General features: G+C 38.3%; 2 protein-coding genes across 4 annotated transcripts in view; both read right to left on the bottom strand.

Moving 5' to 3' along the window:
- Positions 1 to 2,995, bottom strand: part of cita (citron rho-interacting serine/threonine kinase a) — an 88,914-nt gene extending 85,919 nt beyond the window's left edge. For all 3 annotated transcript variants that reach the window (XM_066659617.1, XM_066659618.1, XM_066659619.1), the window contains exons 1-2: positions 2,907 to 2,995; positions 1,275 to 1,375 (exon numbers count right to left, since the gene is read on the bottom strand). In XM_066659617.1, coding sequence (XP_066515714.1) covers positions 1,275 to 1,373 — 99 coding nt within the window. In that variant the 5' untranslated portion in view covers positions 1,374 to 1,375; positions 2,907 to 2,995. The remainder of the gene's footprint in view (positions 1 to 1,274; positions 1,376 to 2,906) is intronic.
- A 5,120-nt stretch (positions 2,996 to 8,115) lies between these two features.
- Positions 8,116 to 17,542, bottom strand: rab35a (RAB35, member RAS oncogene family a). Its single transcript, XM_066661771.1, has 6 exons — positions 17,223 to 17,542; positions 15,986 to 16,036; positions 15,588 to 15,711; positions 11,271 to 11,395; positions 10,933 to 11,057; positions 8,116 to 10,275 (listed from the first exon to the last, which is right to left on the bottom strand). The coding sequence occupies exons 1-6, from the start codon at positions 17,272 to 17,274 to the stop codon at positions 10,147 to 10,149; spliced, it is 606 nt and encodes a 201-aa protein (XP_066517868.1). The 5' UTR covers positions 17,275 to 17,542; the 3' UTR covers positions 8,116 to 10,146.
- Between the last annotated feature and the right edge of the window lie 654 nt (positions 17,543 to 18,196).

Here is an 18,196-nt window from a genome sequence, read left to right as displayed (position 1 = left end):
CCTCCTTTTGCGGCCAATACAGCATCAATTCGTCTTGGGAATGACATATACAAGTCCTGCACAGTGGTCAGAGGGATTTTGAGCCATTCTTCTTGCAGGATAGTGGCCAGGTCACTACGTGATGCTAGTGGAGGAAAACGTTTCCAGACTCACTCCTCCAAAAACCCCTAAAGTGGCTCAATAATATTTAGATCTGGTGACTTTCATGTTCATCAAACCAATCTTTCACCAGTCTTGCTGTGTGTATTGGTGCACTGTCATCCTGATACACGGCACCGCCTTCAGGATACAATGTTTGAACCATTGGATGCACATGGTCCTCCAGAATGTTTTGGTAGTCTTGGCAGTGACGAGCCCATCTAGCACAAGTAGTGGGCCAAGGGAATGCCATGATATGGCAGCCCAAACCATCACTGATCCACCCCCATGCTTCACTCTGGGGATGCAACAGTCTGGGTGGTACGCTTCTTTTTGGGCTTCTCCACACCGTAACTCTCCCGGATGTGGGGAAAACAGTAAAGGTGGACTCATCAGAGAACAATACATGTTTCACATTGTCCACAGCCCAAGATTTGCGCTCCTTGCACCATTGAAATCGACATTTGGCATTGGCATGAGTGACCAAAGATTTGGCTATAGCAGCCCGGCCGTGTATATTGACCCTGTGGAGCTCCCGACGGACAGTTCTGGTGGAAACAGGAGAGTTGAGGTGCACATTTAATTCTGCCGTGATTTGGGCAGCCGTGGTTTTATGTTTTTTTGGATACAATCCGGGTTAGCACCCGAACATCCCTTTCAGACAGCTTCCTCTTGCGTCCACAGTTAATCCTGTCGGATATGTTTCGTCCTTCTTGGTCGTATGCTGACATTACCCTGGATACCGTGGCTCTTGGTACATCACAAAGACTTGCTGTCTTGGTCACAGATGCGCCAGCAAGATGTGCACCAACAATTTGTCCTCTTTTGAACTCTGGTATGTCACCCATAATGTTGTGTGCGTTGCAATATTTTGAGCAAAACTGTGCTCTTACCCTCTGCTAATTGAACCTTCACACTCAGCTCTTACTGGTGCAATGTGCCATTAATGAAGATTGGCCACCAGGCTGGTCCATTTTAGCCAAGAAACCTCCCACACTAAAATGACAGTTGTTACAGTTTCATTGTCCAACCCCTGTATATAAAAAATGAGCTGGAGTTTTAAAAGTCTGTTAAAAGTTGAAATAATATTTAGTTCCAACAGCAACGAAAATAAGATTTTCTCCAACATGATTTACCTGTAAGAGTTGGTTAAGGCGAGAGCAGCGGCTTGTGATGGGATCCACTGATGCCAAATCTTTGACACTGCTGTGTCCTCCATATTTGAACTTCAACATTTCTGGAAGGAATATACTGGGTCAATTGATATTACTTTTCAGTTATAGTAATATTTATGTGATAGATTATAATCATTAGAGAATTAATGATACAGCTGAAAAAATTATACAGGATATTACACCTGCATAATTACACTCACAGATTTGCATTGCAGTATTATAATGTGAAAAATAGTAATTCTTGGCCAATTCTTTTCTGAAATTTTGCTTCCCCACCCCCTGTGGTGGTTGTAATTTTAAGTGACCAAAACAGTGAAATTAGCCTACTTCAGGAAGTGTATTTTTTAACTTAAAAAATGCTGATGAAGTATATCTCAGATTTATTCAACTAATTATGCATGATTTCATCATAAAGACACAAATAAAGCATTCAGAGTATCAAAATGAGCAATAAACGCCATGGCTGAGCATTTCTACTCTGAAACCATCTTAAAAAGGCAAATTCAAACAGCTAGGGTATCTTACATAATAAATATAAGAAACCAATATCATCAACTTTCAGGGCAGGGCTTTTGAGTTGCAAGCAAGCCCTGGAGGTGCAGATGGAGAGGCAAAGGCTAAATGAACACTCCTACATCCACAAGCTTTGAATGAACGTGAAGGTGCAAATTTACACCTACTTTTAAGGCACAAGTACATTTTATTCTTGGAAATAATTAGAAAATCTGTCATTTTGAGGGGCATATGTGAGTTTTAAGTAATTTCATCAAAGATCATTTATTATTCCACTAGAACTACCACCATTGGCTTCCACTAATCCATATATGTATGTGGAAATATTGAGAAAATTGTGGAACAGTCTTTTAAATATATGAAATGATCTTGTAATATATTTGTATAATATCATAGCAATTACTTTTTTTTAATACTATCACCCAGCCCTATGGGTCAGAGTAATGTGAACTGTTAAGCCATTACAAATCAACAGACACTGTGGATAATAAGAACTGGTGTAAATTTGACTGCATTAAAAGGTCAAACGGAGGTTAAATGAGCTATAACCAGCCAAATAGGGACTCAGAGCAAGGACAGGGTGGTCCATATTTGGATTGTTTAGACTGACCATCATCAACCAACGGCCTCAGGCGCCAGACCATATTTAAGGTGGAACGGAGAATTAGAAAACCAACTTCAGCCTCGTTACATTTATCAGGCTAATGGTCTTAGACTGAAATGACAACTTACTCATCGAAGTGAAGTTTTCTAATCAAAGTACAACAATAATAATATCCTTAGCTGTCTTCCTTACAACAACCCATTGTCAAAACAAAGCGACCAATTTATGACAGAGCAACAAATCAGTGATATAACATCTATTGTTAAAGCTGGAAATGCTTATTAGAATACAGAATACCTCAGATGGTAGTACGTGCCTTTAAGTTTACTGCTCGAGAAAGCAGGACTAAATTATGTACTAAACTCTCCATGGTCACTTACTGACCGACCGTTACAATAAAACTGCCTTACTTCAATGTTGCCTTTAGACAGAAATATAATAGTCTGGCTTTCCTTTTTAAGAAAAGAAATACTCACCAAATGTCCGCAGTAGTGTTTCTAACTAAGTTTTAATGCTATTCGTGGTAATCAATTATTTTCTGACGCATTAAACATAAACATCGCTAACAGTGGGAACGAGCCTCGTTTCCGGATAACTTTCAAATTTTGCGCCGTCTCTCTCGCAGCTGATTGGCTCCGTAAGTCACATGACGTCCTTACGTCTTGGCGCTAACACAGTGCGTGCTCCAAAGGTCTCCACACTCCCTGTGTAATGCAGGTTGGTCAGTAAGAAATGGTTTGTACAGCAACGTTGTACATTACAAAATACCAAATAGGACGCCATTGACATTTATTCAGACTTTACGTCCCTTACACTAATATTTAGTGCACTATTGTCGAATGAATCCAGTTTCCAGATTTGCACTGCAGTGCATTTTGTAGGGTGTTGGGAGTCATTTATATTGTGTGGTAAAATTGGTGGGAGACCCATTTATATTCTGTATTTTATTATAAAAGCAACCATTTCATGTCGTTTTATGACAAACTGTACTACTGGTGTTTAACAATATGGGAAAATGCCTACATAATTTTAACCAGTACTGTTCAACCTTAAGCACAACCAAAAAAAAGTCATGATTTTCTTACAATCAAACTGAAATTTGTTTTCTTTACTTGACATTCTGCTCTTGTATTTTTTTTTTTTTTTAGGAGTGGTGTTTAGTTGATAGTTTTTTGTTTATTGCTCCTGTTCTTGTTTTAAAATATAGGCTATTTATTAGACATTATATATTATTTGCAGTTGTAAAAAAATAATTAATATGTTACTAAATGTGAACACAATAGTTGCCATTTGCTTTGTGCCATTTAAAATTTTCAGTTACATTTTAATATGCACCAAAAATTTTATTTTCTCTGGTGAAAGTTCTATGACTCTGGGTTTTTTTAGACTAATTGAACACAAGTTCTTGTAGGTGACTTCCATCTTATTCTCACAGCAGTGAGTAGTTTACAGCCTTCATGCAATAGGAGAGGCTGTTACTGCAGTTAAGTGTGACAAACTACTTATTATTACCCTTTATTTCAGAAAACAACTCATGTCATACAGGTGTATTTGAACACAGTTGTTTTAGGACATTGTGAAATAAATAACACAGTGCATGGTATAAGCAATGAAAATCTGTTTTGCACAGTTTGTAAGCATCATCTTTTTATCTTTAACACCTCATATAAAAAGCTCCTCCTTTCTTCTCGCTAATGTTCTGTTCCACTCATTAATCCTGTAAATGCAGAAATGCAATCAGAACACTATTGAAGAGAAGTGTTCATTTTACAACAATAAGTGTCTGAGTTGTGTCTCTACAGCTTACACAAGGAGAATATTAGCTGATCTGCCTTCCAGTGTGACAGGCAGAGAATAGTGTTTTACTGTATGACAGTTGCCTGCAGGGATACAGTTTCCCTGGTGATAGTGTGAACACCATAGCAACAGCAGTACAGACTTATCTCTCAAACAAGACACTTGTATAAGTACATATATGAGCTATGAGCTGAGATGGGAACTGAAAGTTAAATAAAATATCTGAGGTATTACCCTCTGGCCTGTTTTGAGATAACAACATTATTCTTTTTTTAAGTCTAGGCCATTTATTCAATTGTGGCTGATAGATATTACATGGAGAGATGTCATTTTCCAGCATCTCAGCTTGTCAAATATATGCCTTCCTAGTTTCTCCAATCTATTGTAATTGCTGTTATTGTGGAAAAATATGGGACCCCACCGTGACCCTCGAGGGAATAAGAAGATACGAGTGAATGAATATATGGTACCAGCTGTAAACTCAGATGTCAGCGCCATCCAGCACCTTTGAGAAAATTTGGAGCTGTGATAGTCATCCATAACTGATCTTCCAACACTGCTACTTGACCTCACTAATATTGTGATATCTGAATACCATCAAATCCTCAGTGAAAGGTTCTGACATAGAGTAAAGCTTTTCTAGAAGAGTAGAATTTGTTACTGCAGCAATGGAGGCAAACTCCTTATTAATATTCATTACTTCTGCAGCAATGTTGGATTACCATGTGTACACAAGCATTAGACATGATACACAGTATATAAACAGACCAATATTAAGCACACACAGTATGCATAATTAGCTTCCACAGCTAACCTGTATATCTAAAACAATTACACTTTTTGATTGTTATTAAGCCTATGTATGGAAGAGTTCTAAATACCTGTTATGTAAAAGCTAAAGGCCAAGTGAATCACTAACAGCTACACACTGTTGTAGCAGATGGAGCTGTCATGCTAACAGGAGCCACGGTCAGTGCACCAGCAGGAGGGACACACAAGGACAGCTGGAGCAAAAAGTTCCAGAGAATAGATTAGTAAGCCTGACCAAAAAAGAGGAATAGATTACCACAGAACTAAAAACAGCCTTCTGAACCCAGAGCTTAACAGAGGATAAGAAACTGGGTTTATAAACAGGAACTGAACTTGTGTGCTATTTATGCAGCAGATTATAGAGATGCTCCGTCCAAAACCAAAATTCCCCCTATTACAGATCACTGGGGCAACACAAAGATTTTGAAGCTGAATTTTTAAGTAAAAATACTACTTAGAGTTGCTTATTATTTAAGCATTTTTAAGGCATAAAGGTGAACAGAGATAAGTTTTTAGAAGTTTAATTTATGACCAGAGGGGGACATTAAAGACTAGGTAAAACATTTTTCTGATGATTTATCCTGAAGTTGGGAGCTTAAACTTGAATGTTGACTACACACCTTTTGGGGTAGATACATTAGAGAGGGCTTTTTGGTTTGTCTACTAGCTGATTAATACAGAATGAATGTATCATGTCTGTATTAATTAGCTTCAGTGGCTATGCTGGCAGTGAAGGGCAAATATATATTGGGTAAATTATACTTTAGCATGATGCATGCTGTGTGACTTATAAAGGAACACTGACTGATATAAACACAAAGAGGATACAAAATTTGTCCAAACACTGATCACTATATCACTAGCACTAAACTGCTGTAGGTGTAAATAAGTTGTGGCATCAAAAGATTATGGTTTTGGAAACTTGGCTCCTATAAAGGGGCTGTAAGGATTATAGAGCAAATGGTATGTTTTGGTACATTTGGGTAAAATGCAAGTGCTGGACAGTTAACGCAGGTTTTCACTGACATCTTCAATCTGTCACTGACCCAGGTGGCTGTTCCCCCATGCTGGAAGACCCCCACCATCATACCAGTATGAGACATCCTTCTGTTTCATGTCTAAATGACTTCTGCCCTGTAGCACTCACCTCTATTGCAATGAAGTGCTTTAAGAAACTGGTTCTCAGTCATCTGAATGCAGGGCTTCCATCGACACTGGATCCTTACTAGTTTGCATGCCACTCAAACAGATCAACTGAAGACGCCATTTCCACTGCCCTTCTTTCTGCCCTCACCCACCTGGACAATAACAGCTACATCCTGAAGCTGTTCATCGATGTCAACTCCACATTCCACACATTCCTATCATGCGTGTGTCCAAGCTTAGTGACGTGGGAATCAGCACTCCCACGTGTAGTCATAGATCCAACATCTTAATCAAGTTTGCAGACAACACCACAGTCATCGGCCTACAGGGAGGAGATCCAGCCCCTGGCAGAGTGGTATTCCTTCTCCCCAACACAGAGAAGACCAAAGAGCTCATTGTGGACTACAGGAAATCCAAACACCAACACACTCCTGTACAGATCAATGGAGCTGAGGTAGAAAGTGTCTCCAGCTTCAAGTTCTTGGGCGTTCACATCTCAGAGGACCTATCTTGGACTAACAACACCTCTTGTTTAATTAAATAGGCACAACAGTGTCTGTATCTTCTGAGGAGACTGAATAGAGATAATCTATTTCTTCATTTAATTATAAACTTTTACAGATACAGCATCGAGCGCGTACTGACCAACTGGGCGAATGTGTGGTATGGAAGCTCTACAGTGGCTGAATGGAAGGCCCTACAAATGGTGGTGAAGATTACTCAGTGCATCAACTACTTGCTATCGATGACCTTCACCACCAGCTCTGTGTACAAACAGCACGAAACATCATCAGGGACCCTTCTCACCCAAGCCACTTGCTGTATAACCTCCTGCCCTCGGGAAAGAGATACAGGTGCATACGTGACAGAACCTGTCGGCTCAGAAATAGCTTTTTCCCCTTATCAGTCACACTACTGAACTCTTCATTACACTGACATTCACAACATACTGTAATACACTAGACTCCATTCCACATTGGCTACACCACTGCCTCATCATACACAATGGACTTGTTTAACAATATTTATGCTATCAATATTATTCTTATTAATATTTTATTCTTGCACTTTACTGCAATTTTTGCACTCATCTGTTATTGGACAATACTGCCATTTTTGCACTTTGTTGCTATCTGCACGTCTGGTAAATGCTAACTGCAATTCATTGTCTTGTATTTGTACAGAGCAATGATAAAGTTGAATCTATCTATTTATCTGCATGACACATGCACTTTAAATAAATGGTGAATCATTTTTAGTCTAATTTCATACTCTAGCATTAGCCTGTTGGCTTCTGTTTTACAAATTGTCTGTAGCTACTGAACATATACTACAGATGAAGGAGTTGAAATATGTGGAAACATTTCTTTAACAATATTATAGATTTGAAACATAATTCCAAGTGGGCTCTGGACCCACTGCAACCTTGAACTGGATAAGTGGTGATAGACATAAATGAATGAATTTAAACATATATTTTCCAACAGTGGCGGCACAGTGGCGCAGCAGGTAGTGTCGCAGTCACACAGCTCCAGGGACCTGGAGGTTGTGGGTTCGATTCCCGCTCCAGGTCCCTGGAGCATGTGGGTCCCCGTGTCCATGTGGGTTTCCTCCGGATGCTCCGGTTTCATCCCACAATCCAAAAACACACGTTGGTAGGTGGATTATCGACTTAAAAGTGTCCGTATGTGTGTGTGTGTGTTGCCCTGTGAAGGACTGGTGCCCCCTCCAGGGTGTATTCCTGCCTTGCGCCCAATGATTCCAGGTAGGCTCTGGACCCACCGTGACCCTGAACTGGATAAGCAGTTACAGATAATGGATGGATGGATTTTCCAACAGGATGGTAGCACCACCTCATGTCGACTTGGCAAAATTACAATTTACTGTATGATTACCTCAAAAACAAAATACAACTTCATATCTTAAAATGTTTTATTTTCAGTCAGATTCATGATGGGGAACAATGAGCAATATTTAATCTATTTTTTTCCAGTGTACACCAGATCAACACATTTACACATATATAAACACACATATATCAGTGTCTACATACAAACCTACGTGTTTGTATGTGTGTCATTTCATATGTATGTTCTTCAAATAAACTGCCATACTGATTTGCTTACACAAATTAAGACTCATGTCCATTTTGCTAAGGTTTAAAATTTGTTCATAAACATTTTGACCACAGACTTCTACATAAAATATCAAACTATTTAAATACACTTGGGTCTTGTGTGCTGTAGGGCTTTTCATTCTTACTGAACTTAATTTTGATCTGTGCTTTGCTTTCAGAATCATGGTTGGGCTGCCAACTGGATCTGACTGGAGTGCGAACCCTCCTTAATGTAATTTAAAGGGCAATTCCATAGTTTTCTCAAAAGTTCTGCATAATTCAAAAGCTGAACGTATGTTGTTATATGCACTTCCTATTGTACTTTTTTCAGTAATGGTGATTAAAAACCAGAAGTTACAGCCTAACAATTTTTAAAAATGACCTTCTAAGATAAAACATTTAAGAAAATAAATTTATGTTGGTTACTCTATTACCTTATAGAACTCTGCATGTACCTACTCTAATGAAAGATTTGTAAAGAATGTTATGCCAAATTATTTTCAAGTAAAGCAAAGTCTCAGCCAAAAATTAAAGGTATTTGTAACCATTTCATGTAAAGATATGTAATAACTTTGTGATGTAGCTTTAAGTTTCCCTAAGATGTCTGGTTCCCATTCCTACCACAGTGATGAAGTCAGTTTCTAGAATGGATTAACTGAGATCAAACCACTCTCAATTACACTCTTTAAACAACTGGCTTATGCAGAATTTTTTCAAAATTGGTGAAACTGCCCTATAGCATGCATCCAGGTTGTTTATGTGCTGTGTACACTATGTGGTGTTTTTTATGAGATGATTGGATGAAGTCACCAAAGGTGGCATTCTTAAATGTCTGAATCAATCTTCCTTCCAGTAAAACTAGGAGTCCAATACTGTTCTCTATTACTACACCTAGAGTTGTCTGCATCCATGGAGCCACTTTTCCACACCCACGTTCAGTCATTTCACTGCACAAATGTCCAATAAATTCATCCTGCACTATGAGAGTGAAAAGGTGTATTCAAGTGGCATCAAATTCAGTGAACGCTCCCCATATGTTTGTTTACAGTGGTATAGTTTTGTTAGTAAAAAAATACAACTTTACAAAAAAGAAACAGAAAATGAATGAATGAATGAATGAATGAACAAAGGCAAATCTTTTGTCTCTGAGACAATGGCAACAGAGTGAGCATTTGGTCCACTGGTAGCCAGACTATGTCTGTGAGTTAATTTCACTGTCAATCAGAAGAGCATGAGGATGCGACTGGGTGTTTAAAAGATTCCAATGGAAATTTCAGAAGTCAGTACAATAATCACATTCAGTGATACAGCTTAATCCGTTGAATACTCAACATTACTCATACTCACTTCTGTTTGTTGACACCATGGAATGAGGTCATGCAACACCCATTCTCAAGCTTATAGCTGACAACATGATGAGTAGAAGAGATTTGGCCTTACTTGTCAGCTCCCAAATTTTCTATTTATTATTAAAAACAAAAAAAGGGGGTGTGAATAATAAATTGAGTGGGGCCAGATGTGAAGGAAAAAGCAAGTCAGTATCCTTTAAAAGGTCTGTATAGCTGTGGTCCTTCTTGACCCTTGCAGAAGGGACAGAGGGACCAGTTGAACCCGTTCCTATTAAAAAAATATCTGTACAAGTCCTTTAAGATTTCTCAAGTCCAAAAGGGCTCTCTGAAATTTGCATTAGTAAATCTAGATATAGATACATCTCTTAATATTTATTTGGCTTTGTCGTTCTTGGGATGTTGTGTTTTATGTTTTCTGGCTCTTGTCAGTTCAGTGGCATGTTCGGTTGGCTCTCTGCAAGTGCAAGAGTGCCTGTGCGAATGGCCAAGTTCAATCTGTTAGCAGCATTTCTTCTTGCGTTTGCTGTTCTTGCTGAGTTTCACCACTTCACTCTGTTGTTGCTGCTGCTGCTTAGCCACAGACTCTTTCCTCGCCTTTAGAACAAGCTCTGTTATGCAGTTGAACATCTGAGTTGGAAGAGACAATAACATACATACAAAATACCAGATTAGAAATACACCACAGGAATAAATGGAAAAGCCTACTGACATTCGCTACAAATACCCACATAATAAAATGCACCATCAACTCTGTTCAAAGCTCAAAAATAAATGTGAGAAATTCAACAACTGCTTGTGTCAAAATGTGTTTTTAAACCTCTAACCTCTATTCATCCCAGCCATGGAATACAACCCTTTACTCTCCTACTGACCGTCTGCAACTTCTGCCCCCTTTCCCCATCACTTAAAAAGCAACATTGCTCAAAACACAAATCTTTAAAGGGGAACTCAACTCAAAAACCCAGCTTTTGTGTCCTCCATCATCACATACTGCATTTTGGCTTTCAACACTGATCAATGTCTCTTTCTGATGTAATGCTGCATCAAAAATGGTAATATACCATTTAAATAAACACTCATATCACAAACCTTTAGAAAAGACATGTTAAATGCGAATGACTGACATTTTCAAAACTACCTTATTATCCTTGAATGCATCTTCTGTGGCAAAATTTCCAACCTGTGACCACAAATCTTAAACTTCGCTCTAATTAATCTGTGAATAAAGAATCTTAGCAACTGACTGACTGAATGCACTGATAAAACTGAGGCCTGCTTACTTACATCTTCCACATTTATATTTTCCTTGGCACTAGTTTCAAACAGCCTGATGTCCATCTGCTCTGCAAATTTCTGTGCATCATTGGTCTCCACCACCTTTGAGCTGGGGTCATCATTCTTATTGCCCACTGAGTCACAAGTGGGGAAACAATTAATACAGACAAGACAGAAATTAACATATAAAGGATTGTCGCCATGTTGTAAAAGTTCATTTAGGATCAATTTTTTCAATTTGGCAATCCTATAAATTAATTTTTATCCAACATTTTAAAATCTTTCAACCACTCAAGACATTTTATTTAAATTTAGAAGGCATATAATAATTCAAATCAAACACTTACCTAATATTCGACAAACATCATCACAGTTCTGGTTGATTTCATGAAGCCATCGTTTGACGTTTACAAATGATTCTGCACTCGTAACGTCATAAACCACTATCACCCCATGTGTACCTCTGTAGTACCTGCAAATAAACAGCCCAGTACTTAAGCTATTTTTCTCCTTAAAGACATTCTGTTGTAGATACTTGATAAGTGTCTCCTAAGAAAACATAGTAAACATTAGAAGTTTACCGTATATCCTTCTAGATCATAATTCATCTACCCATTGCTAACAAAACTGCTGAATTGTACACATGCAGTTTGTACTGCAACAACAGTACCCAACCTCGCTATTGTTCTCATGGCTGAATACAGTCAAACTCCCAGAGCAATGTTCCAGCCATAAGTGTTTACAGCTTTCCCTGAAGAGTTGAATCTGTTACTGCACAATGATGGTCTGTAGACTTATAAAAGTGTGCAAAAATATTGCTATGTGAAGGGTGATTATGGAAAAACAATTTTTTTTTTTTTTTTTTTTTACAACATTTTAAGAATTATTGAACAAACTAACAACAATCATTTTGATTTCAAGTTGACTTAAATACTTTTGAATTTAAATGAAATAAAGGTGCAAGTCTTTGGACATATATGAGATTATAAAAATCCACTAAAATTATTTAAAAAAGAACGTATTTACATCAATCAAGAAATAAAATCACAAAAGAATCTAAGAGAGATCAGATAATGGAAGTGATTTAGCTTTGGGTAGTTAATGTTCCCTCTTAGATAAAGGCGGCAGATCCAGGGGATTATAGTAAACTGAGACGCTATTGCCGTCGTCCCACCTCTTGCACATGATCACTCGGGTTTGTAGACGGTGAGGCGGAGGGATGCCAATGTTTCAGGATGCTCCTGTGTTTGTGTCCTTTAAGTTCTCTCCTTTTACTTAAGCTGTTATAGTCAGATCCGCCGGAGTCATTAGCCACACCATGAAAACGTTCACATTCGGTATTTTACATAAACCCAATCAGAACAAAATTAATTTTATCTCACTACATCTTTCCGAGTAAACGACTGCCCATTTGATCAGCTGGACACCGATGGATGGTTCACTGTCGAGCTCCTGCTACCTGCTTCAGACCAGATGCCCACGCTCCAGCTACCGCCATTTGCCTTGAACTAGCTGCCCGCCCTACATTTAAGTTTTCATGGACTATTACTACTACTACTATTAATAATAATAATATCATCATTGCTTACATTATATATACACACTATGATCATATCAGTATACATGAGCATAACAGCACACCTATGTGATATATAGGGTCCTTTTTTTTAGTCAATTTGTAGGTAGGTAGGTCCCCTGTGTGAGCCTTGGTTCCTCCCAAAATTTCTTCCTCAGCTCTGAGGGAGTTTTTCCTTTGCCTCTGTCACCCCTGGCTTGCTCACCTGGGGGATTTTACATTTCATGTTAAAACTTTGTCTTTACTGGAATTCTGTGAAGCTGCCTTATGACAACATCAGTTGTAAAAAGCGATCTATACAAATAAATTTGAGTTGAGTTGAACTGATGGTAATGCCACCACTTAAATAAACTGTAATCATGTTCTAATATAATGGAGAGGAAGAGGGAGGAGTAGAAGACAAGGGTGGTGACCTATGGCTACATCGCTTCCTGTAACCGTTTCCACAGACAGGAAGTGGTCACCTGAGATAAGCCACGAAGACCGGTAAAATGCAGCTATTCTCTGCTGTTTACTTGGGATAACATACATGAACATATTTTCGCACAACCAACCAGTTATATAATGAGGAGAGGACTCTATCAGGGAATTTAAAACATGCTTAGGACACATACAAATTCCATTATCTGTGAGCCATGTCAGCAGTTTCACTTAAGGCTGGTATGACTTTCCTGCTGCTGTTGGGACAGATGGCTGTAGATCTGTGCTGGACAGCTAAAATCCATTTACTCTAATGAGAGACAACACCACTGCACTCCATACCAGCATACCAGCATTCCTCATCAACAACAAGTGGTTGCTGTTCACCTCACAGAGCCATTCCAAGCAAATGTTAATTTCTATTTAACTATCATCTCAACAGTCACATATTGAGCAAATAATAAAAGTGATTAGTAGGCAACTGTCAATAAGCTAGTGATTTATGTATTTGGTTGCTTAGTGATTCTTCACCATGTCTAGACAATTTCCTTGACTCGAGACCAAACTAATCCCAGGTCACAAAACTAGCCATACATACCCAATTTAGTACAAGAAGTAGCACAGATTTACACAGTGTCTTACACTACGATGTGTAACAAAATATCACAGCCGGATCCTTAAACCTAATTTTGGTGTTTTAAAATGAATTTATAGAGCAGACTAAAAGAAAGGTATCTCAGACTTGAGGTTTTACGCTGTATGAAAAAGGAAGTGAAACTACTTTGAACTGTGGTTTCCTCCATTTTCTTGATGAGATGGTGTTCATAAAGGAGTAAGCTTACTGCTAACATAATGTTATCTAAGAGAGCCGTTTTATTGTTTGTTTATTGGTAGTATATTAAGCTTTCTCTCGTTACTTTTTTTTCGATGTTCATTCATGAAATCAAGGAGCTTCATTTATAAAATATTAGTACAGATCTGATTTTTAAAATCTATTCCTATGAATGTAAATTTTCAAATGTTCATCAAACAGATTTAAAATGTCAGTGACAAAGTGTAAATCATTTCTACATAGAAGTGGAGTTTGTATTTTATGTAGCACATATACCGGGGAAAAAAATCCAAAACATTTTCTCCATAATTGTTGTTGACTTCCAATATTATACATAGAGTTTACTTGCATGTTTGTTAATATATGAATGAATGTCAGTGCTATTTTGGTCACTCGCCCTGTTCTGTATTCTGGTTTACTCTCTATTCTGTTTTTATTCAGTGGTTTTATTTATTTAGGATGTTAAACATTTTTTTATATTTCGGTTCCTATGTCTGAATATTCTTAATAACTAAGCAATTGCTAAAAGTGAATTGTTCTTTTAAGGGGTTTTATTACATTATCATGTTATTATATTATCGTAATATCAGTTATGTAAAATTAAAATAATATGGTGTATCACAATATTTTCAACCACAAAAAGGTCTATTGTGAAAGGCCTAGCCATATGTACAGTACAGTGTCGAAACAATTCACAAAACTCCTGGTTCAATCGAGATCACAATAGTTTCACCATAGATAGTGAATTACATTGCTTTGAGGATGACTTACTAAAAACTACTGTTTTTGTTTTGTTTGTTTTTTAAATTAATTCATTGTGTTTAAACACTCAGCTTGCGTGCATAAGGGATTCCCAACTCCTGAGAGTTGCTGTGTTTGTTTTCACACCTGCTTTAAAAAAAAAAGCAATTATTTATTTTCACTTTAAAGCACATACGACCTAAATGCTCCCCAGATGCCGAGAATGGCCTTTCGCCACTCTTGGTGTCTGTCTGTGTATGTGTGCGCTAACTGCTCCTAGTCTACTAGTGTGTTTGTGTGTTCACTGCCACTGATGGGTTAAATGTAGAGGAAAAAAATACAATGAAAGCACATTTCTCACATTTTTAAATTATGGCAGGCTCAGCAAAATGCGCTTTACATCCACTTATAAAGAAGGGGAGATAAGTCATCATGTCCTACAATACTCCAAAACACATAAGCCAGTTGCCAGTTCCACCTCAGATGACACAATGCATCTGGATGAAACTGTTAAAACAAGTGGGAGAGAGAGTCGGATTGAAGGAATGCACCCATTTTGAGTGGAAGCTAATTTTCTGTATGACAAGTCATTAATGATTTGATGAGACTTGAGACATCATCTCACCCACCTGCCTGAAAAAATCCTAGATGACTATATAAACTCCTTTAATATTTAGACATAAAAAAGCAGACAACTGTAGGACATGAGCCTTTTAAGAATAAAACCTGAGTGAAATACACATTTAATATATTACACTCCAGGCTTAAATCTTTCACACAAATGTACTCAGTAAAACTGACACATACAGCCTTCTACTAAATCCATGACACATTCACACCCTGGCCAGTGTGAATAATTTTAGTAAGTAGGCACAGGGCACTGAATTATCTCAGGTGTACCTGTACTGCTGAAGAGCATAACAAGCTTGGAACGAAACTTGAAACTTCAGCTGTGTCTAGTCAACAGGATGCTTTCAAGTTTCAGATTGAGAAGAAATGGACTGCTAACCCAAAAAAAACAAAAAGGTAAATAAAAATAACCCTGCAGTTGGTTGCCTGGCCGTGGGGTGGAAGGATATTGAGAGAGCTACTCACGTTGAAGTGATGGTACGGAACCTCTCCTGTCCGGCGGTATCCCAAATTTGCAGCTTCACCTTCTCTCCATTTATCTCCACAGTCCTGATCTTGAAGTCCACACCAATTGTGGTAATGTAGCTCCCTGAAATACACACATTCATCAGTACAAATTATTAACCGCTCGAGGCCCACTGATATGTTTGGCTGATGTTAAAAACTACTGAAAGTAAACTCTTTAATCTAGATGTAAATTTTGTTGATTCTTGTTCTTGTGTAAGCAGTTAAACAGGAGTCCTTGCCAATGTGCACTTACTAAGTAAAGTTTCCAAGTAACTGTTTGCAAACTAGGATGTGGTCACAATGTGATACTTTTTATTATTTACTAAAGACAAATATAGGAATGAGAAGTTTCCCACCTGAAAATGTATTGTCTGCAAACCTCAGCAGCAGACTGCTTTTCCCGACACCTGCAGAAAGAAGACACGAATGTAAAGTATTAGGTCAACAAATGTAGAACCATAGGCTAATTAACAAACACACAGGCCTCATAGTGACCGGCATCTGCTAAGGGCAGTTAGCTGAGAAACAAGGACAGAAATGTTTCATTTCAGCCTGGCACAAAACATTGCTGTCACACAGAAGCCAGGTTATTTACATATATCACGTTTGCCTTGTCACAGTACAAGCAGATCTATGAATATAATTAATCCACACCTCTTTTCCCCACATACCCCTCCAAGACTCGCCTGCAGCTTAAAAGACCCACGCCTCAAACCAAAGGGATTTGTTTCACAGATTTATGATGTAAGAAACCCTGTCTGAATCATCCCGTTTCAAAGTATATTTGGACAATGCTTGCTTCACACAATACATCCTCCAGCATATAAACACCACAACAAAAACCATTACACTAAGGTTAACAAATTGTTTTCAAATGGAGGGGATATTTAAGGTATAGAAAAAAAGCTGGAAAGTATTGAATAAAAACTGAAAATAAAAAGAAAGAGCTCTCGACGTTTAGCCTCAAAAGGCAAGTAAATGTGCACGATCACCATCCAAGGGTGAATTTGTATCAGAATTTTCTATACCACCTTAAATGATAAAGCAGTTGGGCTACTTTCCGGTGCGTGAGGTAAAATAACATATACTGTTAACCAATTTAACCAGTTAATGTGCAGATGTTGTTGTGCAAATCTAAAATACGGGGAAATACGCAGAGAAAACCTTGGCTGATTACAGGGCGCCAGAATGTCACTGCTGCACAAATTAAGGTGGAACGGAAAATTCGAAAAATTAATCCAACGTTAAGGAGATTCACAAAGCATTTTCTATCAATTTACAGAGCAGCTTTCAAGATTTAAAGTGTATTTTTGCCAGCAACACTCCTGTGGTGAAGTTGTTCTTTAAAGCTTTCCGGCAGCTCCCACAGCTGTTTCCCCGCCCAGGGCGCCTCAACGTCGGCTATCGAAACTCCACTGCCTCCGTCTTATGAATGCATTCAATGTTCCCATTAAAGTGGACTTAAATCGGACACATACGGAGCGCTCATGTGCCGAACCCTACAACGGGTCCAAAATCCTTAAAGACCCTAAACAATGCCAGAAACCGTTTCCACGGCCTGTTTCCCGTCGTGGATCCTCGGCCTTTCCTTACCGCTGTCCCCGATTATGAGCAGCTTGAAGAGATAGTCGTAGTCCCGCGCCATGCTGCCGGTTCAGCGGATACTAAACCGCCGCCGCCGTAACACTCCCCGCGGCGGAGCGGCAGCTCTCTCCCGCAGCACGTCCCCACCTTCACTTCTGGCGCCTCCGTGCCGAGCTTCTTCAGACACGCTCCCGCTGAGCTGGAGGATCACTATCGAGAAAACACCGGGGCGAGTCTCCCGCTGCGGGGCAGTCGCTGTATTTCCCGAGCAAAGCCACAGCACTAAAGTTTGCTGAGAAACCCGCCCCACCAGTAGTAGCCTGCAGGACCAGGACTAGGCGTGTCAAAACAAAAATAATTAATTTAAGAAAAAAAAAAAACCACAATCCTTTATTTATCTGTGCACTGGTGTATTTAAACATTAAAAATAGATGTATTATTACAAATTCAAAATCTTTTATTTCTGCAAATGTTATGTGTTTCCATCCATTTCTTTGGATCTGGGATATTATTTTTTATTATATAGTCTTTCTCTAATTTGTAATCATTTTTATTACAATTTTCATTCATTCATTTATTGAGGAAAATTTGGTTCGACATTAATCAGAAGTTGATATTAACCCAAAACGTGTTTCCAATCATATATTTTTTAAGAACCAAAGAGTAAGTTACTTTTAAAAATAACTTACCACTAACCACTCTCATGGTAAGTACTTCTATTAATAATATTTTTAAAGCGCATGTAGGTTATTTACTTTATAAGCATTTTTAAGTAATGAATATTAAATATTATTCAGCAATCTTTTATATAAAGACAGAAATAAACTCTAACTTTCCCAACAATCTCTATTAGACTCCTCCAGCTGTAACCAGGCAGTGCACATCGTGGGCTGAAACGGTGTTGTTTTGTGGATATATCTGAACACCAACTCACACTTGCAGCTTTGTAAACAATTTAAGTAATTCAGCAATTCTGAAGCATA

Source organism: Hoplias malabaricus, chromosome 2 (assembly GCF_029633855.1).
Source record: "Hoplias malabaricus isolate fHopMal1 chromosome 2, fHopMal1.hap1, whole genome shotgun sequence".
Taxonomy (NCBI): Eukaryota; Metazoa; Chordata; class Actinopteri; order Characiformes; family Erythrinidae; genus Hoplias; species Hoplias malabaricus.
The sequence above is the reverse complement of the archived record's forward strand: the minus strand, read 5'-3'. Positions and strand labels throughout refer to the sequence as shown.